Genomic DNA, 16,659 nt, shown 5'->3' with positions numbered 1-16,659 from the left:
TGTCATACAAGCCGGGGCAGTGAGGAGACAAGAGCAAAGTGGTGGGAAGGAGCAAAGTTGTGGAAGGGGGTGAGACTTTTATTCAGTGGTATGTGTCAAGGGCTAGGTCTACACTACCCGCCTGAATCGGCGGGTAGAAATCAATCTCTCGGGGATCGAATTATCGCGTCTCGTCGAGACGCGACAATCGATCCCCGAATCGACGCGCTTACTCCACCAGCGGAGGTAGGAGTAAGTGCCATCGACAGGGAGCCACGGAGGTCAATTTTGCCGCCGTCCTCACAGCGAGGTAAGTTGGCTCAGATACGTCGAATTCAGCTACGCTATTCGTGTAGCTGAATTTGTGTATCTTAAATCGACACCCTCCCCCCCCCCCCCGTAGTGAAGACCTGCCCTAGGAGATACGACTCATTTACATCCATTTATATTATGCTAACACAATCCAGGATCGGCTGTATGTGACTTCAAGCTGCGCTGAGTGGAAGACCCAGAATCAGGGCTGCTAGATAAAGAGAGATTGTTCAAAGAAGGCTCAGGTTTAAAACACTCTCACACATCCCTCTTTGGGGTTTCTGGGTTATTTCAGCACATCTGGTTTAACCAAAAGAATACAAATTGGCTAAGTCTCTGACAGCTGAATTCCTTCCATGCTTCCTTTACAGTAAGCCAATAAACCAGGCAGCTCTCTCAGTCCCATCTCTTCTGCTCAGAAAAGAACCCGGCCTTTCCTCCTATTAGATCTGTTAGGTCCGAACCCAGGAACTTCCCAAGTAAGACATGGACAGAGAGCAAAGAAACCCGCTTGTTTATTCAGCTGCTTCTTGCTCTTTGGCCTGGTCTACACTACGACTTTAATTCGGATTTATCAGCTTTAATTCTAATTAACCCTGTAACCGTCCACACAACGACGCTAGTTAATTCGATGTAAAGGGCCCTTTAAATTGATTTCTGTACTCCACCCCAACGAGCGGAGTAGTGCCAAAATCGATTTTAACAATTCGAATTAGGGTTAGTGTGGCCGCAATTCGATGGTATTGGCCTCCGGGAGCTATCCCACAGTGCATCATTGTGACCGCTCTGGACAGCAATCTGAACTCGGATGCACTGGCCAGGTAGACAGGAAAAGCCCCGCGAACATTTGAATTTCATTTCCTGTTTGCACAGCGTGGAGAGCACAGGTGACCACAGATACCTCATCAGCACAGGTAACCATGCAGGCTGATAATCGAAAAAGAGCACCAGCATGGACCGTGAGGGAGGTACTGGATCTGATCGCTGTATGGGGAGAGGATTCAGTGCTTGCAGAACTTCGTTCTAAAAGACGAAATGCAAAAATTTTTGAAAAAATCTCCAAGGGCATGATGGAGAGAGGCCACAATAGGGACTCAGATCAGTGCCGCGTGAAAGTCAAGGAGCTCAGACAAGCCTATCAGAAAACAAAGGAGGCAAACGGTCGCTCTGGGTCAGAGCCGCGGACATGCCGCTTCTACACCGAGCTGCATGCAATTCTAGGGGGGGCTGCCACCACTAACCCACCTGTGTTCGTGGATTCTGGGTCGGGGATAGTCTCGACGCCTGAGGATTCTGCCGATGGGGTAGAGGAGGAGGAGGAGGAGGATGAGCTTGCAGAGAGCACACAGCACTCCATTCTCCCCAACAGCCAGGATCTTTTATCACCCCAACTGAAGTACCCTCCCAAGCCAGTACCCAAGACTCTGACCCCATGGAAGGCACCTCAGGTGAGTTTACCTTTTAAAATATAAAACTTGTTTTAAAAGCAAACGGTTTTTAATGATTACTTTGCCTGACTTTGCATTCGCGGTCAGTTCAGCTACTGGAAAAGTCTGTAGCTACTGGAAAAGTCTGTTAACGTGTCTGGGGATGGAGCGGAAATCCTCCAGGGACATCTCAATGAAGCTCTCCTGGAGGTACTCCGAAAGCCTTGCCAGAAGGTTTCTGGGCAGTGCATCTTTATTCCCTCCTCCATGGTAGGACACTTGACCACGCCATGCTTGCAGCAAGTAATCTGGTATCATTGCCTGACAAAGCCTGGCAGCGTATGGTCCCGGTGTTTGCTGGCATTCAAGCAACATCCGTTCTTTATCTTGTTGTGTAATCCTCAGGAGAGTGATATCACTCCTGGTAACCTGGTTGAAATACGGGAACTTAATTAAGGGGACAGAGGTGGCCGTTCCTACTGGGCTGTTTGCCTGTGGCGGAAAATAAATCCTTCCCTGCAGTTAGCCAAGCGCAGATGGGAAATTGGCCCTGAGTTTTTCGCGTTTGGCTAGCAGGGATCTTCCCTGTTACCAGCCACGCGGTGGGGGGAGGGGTACTGTGATCATCCCAGAGAATTCATGGCGAGGGGGGGGGGGTTAGTTTGGTGCCTGTAGGGATCTTCCCTGATACCAGCCACGCGGTGGGGGGAGGGGTACCGTGATCATCCCAGAGAATTCATGGCGAGGGGGGGGGCGGCGGTGGGGGGGGGGGGGGTTAGTTTGGTGCCTGTAGGGATCTTCCCTGATACCAGCCACGCGGTGGGGGGGAGGGGTACCGTGGTTAGTTTGTTTTCTGGTGCTGCTGAATGTTAACAGAAAAACCGCAGCACTCTACTTGCCTGAAGGGGCCCAGACAAGCCCCACCACACTGCCCCCCCCCCCCCAACTGGCTGAGATTGGCCAGGCTTCTGCAGCACTCTACAAGCTATGCTTGGTATGTGGGAAAGTAGGGCGCAGAAGCTGTAAGAGAATGGCTTACCATGGCCGCATGCAAGCAGAATTCTGTTGCCCAGACCTGTGATCTCTAGCAGCAAAGCCACAGGCACTCAGCATTAAGAGGCAAAATGCGACCTTGCACAGAAATCACATGTGCTATGTAATGTGAACAGTGTTGGTCACCGTGAAAGAGTATAAGCTTGTTCGGCAAAATGTAGCTTTTAAAACAATTCTCTCTTTTTTCCCCTCCCTACAGCAGCTGCAAATTCCTCAAGCCTCCCTCCTCCATCCCGGAGGTTATCACAGATAAGGCGTCGTAAGAAGAAGACGCGAGAAGAGATGTTTTCGGAAATTATGGAATCCAGCAGAAGTGACAGAGCTCATCTGAATGAGTGGAAGGAAACAGTTTCAAAGTATAGGAAAGAAGTCAGTGAACGTGAGGAGAGGAGGGACCAACGTGAGGACATGAGGGACCAACGTGAGGAGAGGAGAGACCAACGTGAGGAGAGGAGAGACGCTCGAGATGAGAGGTGGCGTCAGGAAGACCAGAGGATGAAGGAAGCAACGCTGGGGCTGCTCCAGCGTCTGGTGGAGGTTCAGGAACGGCTGCTGGAAAACAGACTGCCGCTTCAGCCCCTGTTCCACCCTCCCCCCTCCCCATGTTCCATATCCTCCTCACCCAGACGTGTAAGAACGCGGGGGGGGAGGCTCCGTACACCTTCCCATTCCACCCCAGTAGACAGCCCAAGCAAAAGGCTGTCATTTTTTTAACCTTTTCTTTGTGGCTTTTTCCTTCCCAGTAATCCTCCTCCCAAATACCACCCGGGTTCCCTCCCTCTTTTTCTAATCTATTAATAAAGAATAAATGATTTTTAAATGATAGTGACTTTATTTGGTTTGAAAGAAAGCTGGGGGAAGGGGCAGGGTGGGTTCCTTACAGAAAATCAGTCAATAAAGGGGGCGGGTTTTCATGAAGGAGAAACAAACAGATATTTCACACTGTAGCCTGGCCAGCCATGAAACTGGTTTTTAAAGCTTCTCTGATGCACACCGCTTCATGGTGTGCTCTTCTAATCGCCCTGGTGTCTGGCTGCGCGTAATCAGCAGCCAGGCGATTTGCCTCAGCCTCCCACCCCGCCATAAAGGTCCCCCCCTTACTTTCACAGAGATTGTGGAGCACACAGCAAGCAGAAATAACAATGGGGAGATTTCTTTGGCTGAGGTCAGAGCGAGTCAATAATGAACGCCAGCGACCTTTTAAACGGCCAAATGCACATTCTACCACCATTCTGCACTTGCTTAGCCTGTAGTTAAACAGCTCCTGACTCCTGTCCAGGCTGCCTGTGTATGGCTTCATGAGCCATGGCATTAAGGGGTAGGCTGGGTCCCCAAGAATAACTATGGGCATTTCAACATCCCCAACGGTTATTTTCTGGTCCGGAAAGTAAGTCCCTTGCTGCAGCCCTTTAAACAGAGTTGTGTTCCTGAAGACGCGAGCGTCATGAACCCTTCCCGCCCAGCCCGCATTGATGTTGGTGAAACGTCCCTTGTGATCCACAAGTGCTTGCAGCACCATTGAAAAGTACCCCTTGCGGTTTATGTACTCGGTGGCTTGGTGCTCCGGTGCCAAGATAGGGATATGGGTTCCGTCTATCGCCCCACCACAGTTAGGGAATCCCATTGCAGCAAAACCATCCACTATAGCCTGCACATTTCCCAGAGTCACAAACTTTCGTAGCAGCACCTGAGTGATTGCTTTGGCTACTTGCATCACAGCAGCCCCCACAGTAGATTTTCCCACTCCAAATTGATTCCCGACTGACCGGTAGCTGTCTGGCGTTGCAAGCTTCCACAGGGCTATCGCCACGCGCTTCTCAACTGTGAGGGCTGCTCTCATCTTGGTATTCTGGCGTTTCAAGGCAGGGGACAGCAAGTCACAAAGTTCCATGAAAGTGCCCTTACGCATGCGAAAGTTCCGCAGCCACTGGGAATCATCCCAGACCTGCAACACTATGCGGTCCCACCAGTCTGTGCTTGTTTCCCTTGCCCAGAATCGGCGTTCCATGTTTAGAATCTGCCCCATTAACAACATGATCTCCAAAGCACCGGGGCCTGTGGTTTCACTGAATTCTGTATCCGTGTCCGTGTCCATGTCCTCATCATGCTTGTCGCTGCGCTGCCGCTGCCGCTGCCTCCTCTCCTCGTTTTTCTGGTCCTGGCTGAGCATAAACTCCACGAGAACGCGCGAGGTGTTTACAATATTCATGAGTGCTGTCTTGAGCTCAGCGGGCTCCATGCTTGCCGTGGTATGGAGTCTGCAGTGTTCACCCACCCAGGAAAAAAGGCGCGAAAATGGTTGTCTGCCGTCCGTTGCTTTCATGCAGGGAGGGAGGGAGGGAGGGAGGAAGTGAGGCTGTACCCAGAACCACCTGCGACGATGTTTTTTGTCCCATCAGGCACTGGGATCTTAACCCACAATCCCAATGGGCGCGGGAGACTGCGGGAACTATGGGATAGCTATGGAATTGCTACCCACAGTGCAACGGTGCAGAAATCGACGCTAGCCCCAGTACTTGGACGCACACCACCGAATTAATGTGCTAGTGTGGCCGCATTCATTTCGACTTTATACAACCTGTTTCTCAAATCCGAATTATCTAAATTCGGATTAATCCCGTAGTGTAGACATACCCTTTCACATTCGGCTGCTCCACTACTAAGGCTCTTGATACATACAGATGTCCCCTAGTGGTTAGGTATGAGACATGCACAATCCCATCACATGCAACACCTCCAGGCCCCCCTGTTGGTCATTAGCCCCTTTTTCAGGCAATGGGACCAATTAGGCTCAGCTGCATGTACTTAGTTTCCAGCTGGGAGTGCCACTCTGTGCTAACCTGAATCCTGTGTCAGTGCCAACCCAAGCTTCCACCTGGCTTGATGGAGAATCAACATAGGGACCCCACTGAGGCTAGGGGAATAACAGGGTTGCTGGATACCTTCTAGGGGGCACCAAATAACCCATATACTCCATTGCATGCTTTCTTACCTAGTTGAGTATTTTCAGTTTATAAGGTTGCCAGTACCACTCATTGAATAGCTAATGGATTCAAAAACTGGTTACATGGTGCTGGATAGACAGCTTCTAAGTAACTAACCAACTACTGAGACATGAATTGTTCATCTTTTGGGGGCAGGTCCTATATAATTATGCCACAAGCCTAAACTATTAGAAATGTTTCCAGGCCCCAGGATGGTTGGTATTCTCTAACTCAGTAGCTTCCTCTGTATTTTCTTAAGTGATTATAAATAATGCCCAAGGACATTTAGGGCTATAATTTTAGAACAGTATGTTGAAAACTCTGACCACACAGATCCCCAGTTAATAAGTAAGAGAGTTTTGGTGCTTCTTTTTGCACACATTCCTTGGAAACGTTGGTCTGCCCTTTCTTTGTCCATTTCCAGGAAGAGTTAAACTTCAGACCACAGGAAACCTTTTGGAAAACAAGTAAACAGTATTTTGTCCACCAAAGCAGATTTCCCATTATATTCACTCCATTTCTCCCCTGGGTCAATTTGCTTCTTGAATCACCCTTGTGAGTTTGCCTCTTGAACCTAGAAGGCCAGTGGTCAAAATCAATTTTTGTTTGTCCATCGTCTAAATGATTAATGTCCCTGTTTGAGGTATAGTCTGGGCCAGGTCTTCAGTCAGTGTAAACGGGGAAAATGCTGATTTACACCAGCTGAGGACCTGGCCCCTTTGTAAGTGTCTCTGATAAGGAAACTTATTTTAGGCAATTTCTTAAGACCACCAATTTTTTTTTTAAAAGGGAAATGGTTTCTTTTGGACATTAAAGCATGTGCTTCGTAAGCAATTCAAATTAAATTGGGATTCTTATAGCATCCTTCTTGTGACATTATATTTAAAAATAAGGGCACCATATTTTAAGATTAAATTGGTTATACCTCAAAGGAGTTTAGTTTTTTTAATTTAATTAAAATTGGATGAGCCTAGTTTTTCCCTTTGGTTTAAGAGAGGGAAATAAGAATTTTTACTGGTTTATAAAGAAAAGATTCATTACTGTTTTTAATCACAATCCAAATTCTCCAGGCTCTGAACTTTAATATTGTGTGTTTTTTAAATATTCAATACAGTTAAACTTTTGTAAACAATGGGGAAATATCAATGTAAGCATATTGTGTTAAGGGAAAGTTGTAAGGGCTGACATATAGATTGGTTTTAAGTCTAGTCTGACTTAAATATAATGGGATACGCATAATTCTTACCCAGTCTCCCTCCATCCTATCTCAGTTGTGTTCCTTGCCCCTCTATTATGTCTTGTCTTTTAGGCCTGGTCTACACTAGGCGTTTATGTCGAAGTTAGCGCCGTTAAATCGAATTAACCCTGCACCCGTCCACACTGCGATGCTATTTAGTTCGACATAGAGGTCTCTTTAATTCGACTTCTGTACTCCTCCCCGACGAGGGGAGTAGCGCTAAATTCGACATGGCCATGTCGAATTAGGCTAGGTGTGGATGGAAATCGACGCTAATAGCTCCGGGAGCTATCCCACAGTGCACCACTCTGTTGACGCTCTGGACAGCAGTGCGAGCTCGGATGCTCTGACCAGCCACACAGGAAAAGCCCCGGGAAAATTTGAATTTGAATTCCTTTTCCTGTCTGGCCAGTTTGAATCTCATTTCCTGTCTGGACATCGTGGCGAGCACAGCAGCACTGGCAACGATGCAGAGCTCTCCAGCAGTGATGGCCGTGCAGTCTGGGAATAGAAAGAGAGCCCCAGCATGGACTGATCGTGAAGTCTTGGATCTCATCGCTGTGTGGGGCGATGAGTCCGTGCTTTCCGAGCTGCGATCCAAAAGAAGGAATGCAAAGATCTACGAGAAGATCTCTAAAGACATGGCAGAGAGAGGATACAGCCGGGATGCAACGCAGTGCCGCGTGAAAATCAAGGAGCTGAGACAAGGCTACCAGAAGACCAAAGAGGCAAACGGACGCTCCGGATCCCATCCCCAGACATCCCGTTTCTACGAGGCACTGCATTCCATCCTCGGTGCTGCCGCCACCACTACCCCACCAGTGACCGTGGACTCTGAGGATGGGATACTGTCCACGGCCGGTTCCTCAGACATGTTAGGGGACGGGGAAGATGAGGAAGGAGATGAGGAGGGCGAGGCAGTTGGCAGCTCTCACAACGCTGATTTCCCCGACAGCCAGGATCTCTTCATCACCCTTACAGAGATCCCCTACGAAGCGTCCCCAGCCATTACCCCGGACACAGAATCTGGTGAAGGATCAGCCAGTAAGTGTTGTAAACATCTAAACATTTATTTTTAACAAAACAGGAATATTAACAATTAAAAGAATGGGTTGTTCATGATTAGTGTGCCCTAGGCGCTTAACGGTTTAGTAAGGGGCAGTGCAAGTTTTGAAAAGAAATCTAGCAATGTCCGGTTTTCAGTGATTGTCCTGCACAAGCCGCTCTACTGTGTATTCCCTGCTACTGCAGCTACAGTAAAATGCGGTCTATATGTGCGGGGATAGAGCAGTAATCCTCCTGGGACATCTCGATGAAGCTCTCCTGGAGGTAACTTGAAAGCCGTTGCATGAGGTTCTTGGGGAGAGCGGCCTTATTGGGTCCTCCGAAGTACGACACGTTGCCGCGCCACGAGATTATCAGGTACTCGGGGATCATTGCTCTGCACAGCAGGGCGGCATACGGCCCTGGTCTTTGGAGGCTTTCCCAGAGCATTCTCTCTTTGTCGCTCTCGGAGATCCTCATCAGGGTGATGTCGGCCATGGTGACCTGCTTTTAATTAGGTAGGGGAATGTTAGTGTTGGGACTGCTTTCCCGTTCCTTTACAGAACTGTCACCGCTGGTTTGCAGCCACGCGGTGGAGGCGGGAGAGGGGCAGCCGAAAGGGATCATTCCCGGGGACAGCCGCGAGGGGGTGGGACAGGGGCAGAGTTCCCGCTTGCCGGATTGCTGGCAGCAGGGACTGACATTGATTTAAATGTGAAATGAGGCCAGTGGTAATATAAAAGTTTTAAACTGCCACAAGTGTACGGCTTACCATGTCTGCCTGCAACAGAAATTCCGTTGTGCTGCCTCGCTTCTCAAATGTGCTGTTCAAGACCCCAGGCACAGAATGCGAAGGCCGAGAATTCGACCTTGTGCTGAGTGCGCATGTGAAAGGTGCTGTGCATGGTCTTGTTCACAGAGAAAGACTATGTTCTTTGTTCACAACTACATTTATCTTTCAGAGGAATTCACTCCCTTTTTCCCATTTCCACAGCCCCGTCTGCGACTGTCTCACAACCTAGCCTGGAATCACACTCCCAGAGGCTAGCGCGGATTAGGCGTAGGAAGAAGAGGACACGGGAGGACATGTTCTCTGAGCTTATGGCCTCTTCCCAAGCCCAGGCAGCACAGCAGACCCAGTGGCGGGAGAACTTGACCCGAATGCACCAAGCCAACATGGATCGGGAGGAGAGGTGGCGGCAGGAAGACCAGCAGGCGACTCAAACGCTGCTTGGACTACTGAGGGAGCAAACGGACACGCTCCGGCGCCTTGTGGATGTTCTGCAGGAACGGAGGCAGGAGGACAGAGCCCCGCTGCAGTCCATCTCTAACCGCCCTCCCCCGCCACCAAGTCCCATACCCACCTCACCCAAAGTGCAAAGAAGGAGAGGCGGCAGAGTCCCTGCTAACTCTCACTCCACCCCTGCAGAGAGCTCTAGTAGCAGAAGGCTCTCATTTCCCAAAATTTGAAAAGTTCTTTCCTTCCCGCCTGACACAAGCCCACGTCCAAGTTTCACCTCCCAATGCCATGTGTAGTTGATAATAAAAAATTCGTTTCTGTTAACTACTGTTTCAATCATGTTCTTTTGGAGGAGGAGGGGAAAGGGGGTTGGAAATTGGACAGGACAGTCTCCTTTGGCAGGGTACATAGTCGGGGGCAGGCACAGCAGCAGGGCACATACACAGTGCAGTGATGCAGTGACTAGTTGCCCCGGTTAGTCTGGGAGGTTGTTTTGATGTAATGTTGGGGGGGGGTGGGTTGCTCTGTGACTTTGTGGCGGGGGAGGGCAGTTACAGATCTTAAGCGCCGGTCCTTAGACAGGATCACAGAGCCACACAGCATGGGATCTGTAACCGTCCTCCCCCTGCCACAAAGTCAAATAGACCTCCCATACACACAGTCCCGATCAGGAGGGGTGACAGGCTCCGTTGAAACAAGCATCCCACCGCAGCGGAGCCTGTCAATCCTTGAGTTTAGAAGCTGCATTCGCATCACAACACTAGACCCGCCCCGCACCACAGTCTGCGTCCCAGTTTTAAAAAATTCCCGCTAAAACAGTATTAAAGAAAACGGTGTGCTTTAACAAAGTAGAACTATTTTTATTTCGACACGTGTGTTGGAGGGGGGGTGAAGGGGGTATGTAACTGGATAGGATAGTCAACATTACCTGGGTAAAGAAACGGGGGCAGGTTTAGCTTCTCAGTACACAAACTATAAAATCACAGGTTACCCTGCTCACTCAGGAACTTTGCTTTCAAAGCCTCCCGGATGCACAGCGCTTCCCGCTGGTCTCTTCTAATCGCCCGGCTGTCTGGCTGTGAGTAATCACCAGCCAGGCTATTTTCCTCAACCTCCCACCCCGCCATAAAGGTCTCCCCCTTGCTCTCACAGAGATTGTGGAGCACACAGCAAGCTGCTATAACAATGGGGATATTGGTTTCGCTGAGATCACAGCGAGTCAGTAAGCTTCTCCATCTCCCCTTGAGACGGCCAAAAGCACACTCCACCACCATTCTGCACTTGCTCAGCCGGTAGTTGAAGAGTTCTTTTTCAGTGTCCAGGGCGCCAGTATAGGGCTTCATGAGCCAGGGCATTAGCGGGTAGGCTGGGTCCCCGAGGATGACTATAGGCATCTCCACATCCCCAACAGTTATTTTGTGGTCCGGGAAGTAAATACCTTGTTGCAGCCGTCTAAACAGACCAGAGTTCCTGAAAACACGAGCGTCATGAACCTTGCCCGGCCATCCCACGTAGATGTTGGTAAAACGTCCCCTGTGGTCCACCAGTGCTTGCAGCACCATGGAAAAGTATCCCTTTCGGTTAATGTACTGGGTGGCCTGGTGGTCCGGTGCCAGGATAGGGATGTGAGTTCCATCTATGGCCCCACCGCAGTTTGGGAATCCCATCGCTGCGAAGCCATCTATGATCGCCTCCACGTTTCCCAGGGTCACTACCTTTGGCAGCAGTACATCAACGATTGCCTTCGCTACTTGCATCACAACAACCCCCACGGTAGATTTGCCCACCCCAAACTGGTTCGCGACTGACCGGTAGCTGTCTGGCGTTGCAAGCTTCCACAGGGCTATGGCCACTCGCTTCTGTACACTCAGTGCAGCTCGCAACCGGGTGTCACTGCGCTTCAGGGCAGGGGACAGCAACTCACAAAGTTCCAGGAAAGTTCCCTTCCGCATGCGAAAGTTTCGCAGCCACTGGGATTCATCCCAGACCTGCAGCACTATGCGGTCCCACCACTCAGTGCTTGTCTCCCGTGCCCAGAATCGCCGTTCCACGGCATCAACATGACCCATTGCCACTGTGATGTCCTCGGCGCTGGGTCGCCTGCTTTCTGACAGGTCTGTGCTACTCTCAGACTTCAGGACATCACCGCGGTGCCGTAGCCTCCTTGCCTGACTTTTCTGCATCTGCCTCAGGGAAACCTTTATGATAAGCTGCGAGACGTTGAGAGCGGCCACAACTGCAGCGATGGTCGCAGCGGGCTCCATGCTCGGAGTACAGTGGCGTCCGCGCTGTCAATGACTGGAAAAGCGCGCGAACTGTTTTCCCGCCGGCGCTTTCAGGGAGGGAGGGCGGGAGTGATGGACGGATGACGACAGTTTCCCAAAAGCACCCTCGACTCATTTTGTTACCCAGAAGGCATTGCCGGCTACACCCAGAATTCCAATGGGCAGAGGGGACTGCGGGAACTGTGGGATAGCTGACCACAGTGCACCGCTTCGAATGTCGACGCTATCACCGTTAGTGTGGACGCACAAAGTCGAATTACTGTCCTTAGTGTGGACACACACGTTCGACTTTGCAATATCGATTACAAAAATTCGATGCAAGTAAAATCGAACTACTCTCGTAGTGTAGACAAGGCCTTAGATAGCAAGCTTTCTGGGACAAGGACTATCATATGTTTGGACAGCATCTAGGACAATGGCTAGCTTCTAGGTGCTACTGTCATGTACAAGTTAGACAATAATAATAATAGTTAAAAGTATATTGTCATTGGGTGCTCTGCGCATCACCGGAGCGACTCTTTCTGGCTGTGTCTGGGAATTAGCTCTGCCAGTCCAACATCACTCCTGCCATTGCTCACTCTATTACTCTCCCTGTCCTGTTTGCTTGGGACTTGACTGCTCCCAGTTTGTGGCTTGGGCCTCCAGCCAGGTCACTGTAGCCCTCCACTCCCAGGGTATGAGTCTCTCAGTACCCACTGTCCCAGGTGGCCTTCCTCTCACTGCCCCTTAACAGCACCACTACCTGGTAGGGGAACTCAGGACCACCCTCTACACTGGGTGCCAGCCCAAAAACCCTACAACAAGCAGTCAAGGTCTGCACAGTCCCAAACCTTACTGCTGTGTCCCTGGGCTTTACCCTCTTTCACCCTGAGAATGACTGAAGTGTCTCACTTTACAACCCCATTCTGCTCCCAGCTACTGGGCTTTATACAGGCTTCTCCTGTTCCTGTCCAGCTGAGCCTCATCTCTAATTAGTTCTTGCTCCCTGGTTCCTCCTCCAGGTGCTTTGTAGGTGATTAATTGGCCCACCTGGCCATTTTAACCTCTTCAGGCCTTTTGTGGGGTAGACACCCCATCACATATCTGCTGTAAAAAGTTGTAAGTGTGCATCTGCAATAGTAACAGTATTCAACTGATGAACTACCCAGGACAACAGCTTTCCAGAGCACCACTCCTTCAAATTCAGTGAGGAATCGGAATGCATTCAGGATTCCCTTAAGCCTGGGCTACACTGGTGGAAATAGGAGTGTTGTTCACACAGGTGCAGCCCCAGTGGAAGCTGTAGCGTAAACAGATCTCAGGAATTTTTATCGCTGTCTCGTCCCCTTTCTTCGGGTTAAATGACAAGGTAGTAAAGCTTTGAAGATTCCACCATTTCTACCAACAAGGGAGTTACATGAGAAAGCACCAGTAGTGGATCGGGGTCCTTTCTTGAAAGTAGACATCACTTACACAAAGTCACTTACAAGGAGATCAAGTCCACTTACTACCTACACGCTCTAGATGATTTATCACAGAGTGGATCATATCCCAAAGCACAGTGCTAACAGCTCTGAAATATTCTGATGCCTCATTAATAAGTTAATTGAATTCCATTATACCTCTCCCTGTATTAATGCATCTAAGTTTGTCATTGACTGATAGACAGAGATGAATATGGAGATATTTTAATATCTTCTTACATGAACAGATGAACATCTATATCTAAATTATCATAAAAGAGGAAAAGTTAATAAGGGAGTGTGATAAGGTTGCATGAGAAAGTTGTTGTAGTAGCCACTGCAAGCCCAATCCTGCTCTCACAGAAGTCAGTGCTAAATCTCCTTTTGCTGGCAAGAGGACTGGCAGCATGACTTACAATTTAAAGTAGTAATCACCATTAACAAATCTTATTAGTTGAAGATTGTGCCATTGGGTCTGACCACAGCACAGTTCCTCAAAGCGAAGAATGGAAGGGCTCAAAGGTCACAAGATGCACCACCCCTGTCTGTGTCCTTTGGGTGGTTTCATAAATGCTATGGCCATTATGACCATCTAGTCTGACTCTTCATAACACAAGCCATAGGATTTAGTCCAGTGATTCTTGCATTAGGCCCAATAACTGGTGGTTGAGCCAGTCCATATCTTTGACCCCCTGGAATGCAAGACATCTGGAAAGAGACAAGGAGGAGGCAATGACAAGCAGTAGGAAGCTCTCTGTCATGCTGGTGGGACTACACTCCTGAGATACAATGGTGACCAATGCTCCCACTGGAACAGTGCAGTTCTGAACCATTCCCTACTGGAGGCTGTACCTGGCATGCAAACCCAAGCCTAATGTGGTAACTGTGTGGGCATTAAGTTTAGAAAATAATTAATATGAACAATGTGTTAAGCTGTCAAGGTGGTGCATGGTATTTGAGCTATCCTGAGGCGTCTGACCTGCCCCAGGGCTTAGGACAGTAAAGGATGTAACTTCAAATTTTAGCTAACCACCCAAAAGTTCTGGATTTCAGCTACCTTTTGAGTTATATCCTACCCCTCCATTCTCTGGGTCCCATCACACACCCAAAACATCAAGAACTTTTGTCTGTCTCTCATACCTTATTCCATAATTGACTGCTGCAGGGTTCTTCTACTTTCCTCTGAAACATCTGGTTCAGTTAGAGACGGGATATGGGATCAGAAAACCACAGCTCTGATCCTGTAAGGCAGTTCCCATGATTCTGTAAGTAAAACTGATCAATTGCAAACACAAAGTGTTATATAGCTTTTAATTAGACTTTTAAAACTGTTGAATCAAAGTTAAAAGCTCGCAGGTGACAAGGCGAGAGAAGCAAGGAACCTCTTCCCACATCACTTCCCTGAATGCTTAGCTGTGGTTGGCTGCTGTCATTCAACTCAGAGCTATCGATATTGCAGCTAGAGCTGGTCCAAACAAATGTTAACAGAACAATTTCCTGTGAGAAAATGCAGTTTCATCGGAACAGAAATATTTTTCAGGATTGTGGCGTTGATTGTAATGCCATTTTAGACTGGAAAAAAGTCTAAACACATTATTTTGATTTTCTTGTTTTGTTTTGATAATGTCAAAATGTTTTGTTTCAGTAAGGCAGGGGTTCTCAAACGGGGGGCGGGACCCCTCAGGGGGTTGTGAGGTTATTACATGGGGGGTCACGAGCTGTCAGCCTCCACCCCAAACTCCGCTTCGCCTCCAGCATTTATAATGGTGTTAAATAGACTTAAAAGTGTTTTTAATTAAGGGGGGTTGCACTCAGAGGCTTGCTATGTGAAAGGGGTCACCAGTACAAAAGTTTGAGAACCACTGAAATACGGCAAATTTTCATTCCAACTTTAACTTTTCAATTTATTTTGTTTCAATTTACAGCTATTAAATTATCTATTAGATAGATTAGATTAGATAGTAGTTAACATTTTGACACTACCAGAACAAAACTTTTTGACGGTCCCGAATCTAATTTTGGGAGAATTTTCATTTTGTGGGCAATGTCGGCTTTTTTGTTCCAGTTCAGAACTATTTTTTTTTTCAGTGATGGAATTTGCCACTGAATGACAATTCCATTTTCCAGTCAGTTCTACTTACAGTGATGCTGTCTGAACGTGGCTTGTGAAGAGCCCCAGGAAGCAAGATAGTATTATGTTATGTCTTCCAGAGGGAGAAGGAAAGCACCCTAGCAACGCATATGATAGCAGGCTAGATTGAGCCTTTGAGCTCAGTCCCTACTGTGCTGCTTCAGGAGAAGACTTAGGAAGGAACTGTGATTCAGATCCTCCCTTGCTCCTAGGAGGGAAATAAATTGCAATGCCCCTTGACAAGGCTCAGCTTACTTATCCGGGAGCTAGGGGATACACTGTGCTCATGAACACTATTTCCTTTATACTGACCTCTTCGCTCACTTTTTTCTCTAGTATATTCTCCATATATTTCTATTATGTTAATGAATAAAAATGGGAGCCCTCCGGTGGCCAAACCAATGCCTTTTGAATAGTATGCTTTATTCTGGTCATCCCCCTGAAAGCTCCAGCAGCTCAAAGGGCTTTTGTCCATGAAGCTCAGTAATGCCTGCACCCTGTGAACTGAGTTGGTAGCGCGACATCCTGGGACACTGAGTGGAAGGATCATGGTCACTGGAAGCATTGTGGGAGGCTCGCACTGAATTCAGTGAGCACTGGAATCAAGCCCTGCTAGATTGAAACATATTATTGTTATTTTTAAAAGCCTTGAGTAACATAGGACCGGTCTCTCTCGCTCTCAGGAGTGAGCTCCAGGAGAATGCAGCACCCGCTCTCCTAATCCCAGAAGGACAGGAGCCAGGGACTTTTCTGTTGAAAGGCTGGGAGTCTGGAAAGCTCTCCCCTCCACACCTACCACAGGACACCTGCGCCATTATTTATCCAGTGCCCAAATGTGGGCTGGGTGCTAGGGGGGTGATTCCCAGCTCGCGTAGACATACTCACGCTATCGGTCATTGAGCTAGTGTGCTAAAAATCGCAGCGTGGCCGGGGTAGCCTGGGCAGCAGCAAGTACAAACCCGCCTGAACCTGGGCGGTGTGTTCTCTGCACAGCTAGCCCATGCCGCTGCCAACCACTGCCCAGGCTAGCCCGGCCACGCTGCTATTTTTAACATACTAGCTGAATGAGAGCTAGCATGAGTATGTCTACGGGAGCGGGGAATCACCCCCCCCCCCCCAGCTCATAGCAAAGACATAGCCGAAGAAAGCACAATCCCCACCCTGCAGAGCTGACAATCAAACTAGACGGCACATAGATAAGGGCTGGGGGGAGGGGGAGTTACAGGCAAATTACGGTAAATGACCAGTTAGTTCCACTATTCATTTTTTTCAGATAGAAAGTCCATTTCACTAAACCCTTCTTGACTCACAACTCCCTCCTCCCCGCCCCAAGCTGGGCCAGCAATGCTCTTCTTCCCACCCACTCCCTCAGTCTCCATCCTCCCTACAAGGCATCCCCTGGGAGAGAGCAGGATCTCCTGATGGCTTCTGCTGCTGGCCTTAGTGGTTCCTGCTTGGTGACCTCTGTACTTACTGAGAAGGAGAGCAATATTAGTGTATGTTTGAGGCTGGGTTGTAAAGGTTG

The 16,659-nt window shown here is 48.8% G+C and overlaps 1 protein-coding gene and 1 long non-coding RNA gene across 2 annotated transcripts; both read left to right on the top strand.

The window, feature by feature from the left end:
• The first annotated feature begins 829 nt into the window (after positions 1-829).
• LOC135980935 (uncharacterized) lies at positions 830-3,296 on the top strand. The gene is made up of 2 exons (XR_010597901.1): positions 830-1,739; positions 2,971-3,296. It is a non-coding gene; the product is annotated as an uncharacterized LOC135980935 (long non-coding RNA).
• Positions 3,297-7,322: 4,026 nt separating this feature from the next.
• On the top strand, positions 7,323-9,600 carry LOC135980934 (uncharacterized). The gene is made up of 2 exons (XM_065581670.1): positions 7,323-8,036; positions 9,031-9,600. Exons 1-2 carry the CDS (start codon positions 7,460-7,462, stop codon positions 9,504-9,506), a joined length of 1,053 nt encoding a protein of 350 aa, XP_065437742.1. The 5' UTR covers positions 7,323-7,459; the 3' UTR covers positions 9,507-9,600.
• The last annotated feature ends 7,059 nt before the right edge of the window (positions 9,601-16,659 follow it).

Source organism: Chrysemys picta, chromosome 1 (genome assembly GCF_011386835.1).
Source record: "Chrysemys picta bellii isolate R12L10 chromosome 1, ASM1138683v2, whole genome shotgun sequence".
Lineage (NCBI taxonomy): Eukaryota > Metazoa > Chordata > Testudines > Emydidae > Chrysemys > Chrysemys picta.
Note: the sequence above shows the minus strand (reverse complement) of the source record. Positions and strands in the feature narration are given on the sequence as shown.

Bases quoted from the DNA above. Each gene is read 5' to 3' on its own strand.
- LOC135980934 (XM_065581670.1), top strand. From the start codon at position 7,460: ATGCAGAGCTCTCCAGCAGTGATGGCCGTGCAGTCTGGGAATAGAAAG. The intron at 8,037-9,030 runs GTAAGTGTTGTA...CCATTTCCACAG, and splicing joins ATCTGGTGAAGGATCAGCCA to CCCCGTCTGCGACTGTCTCA.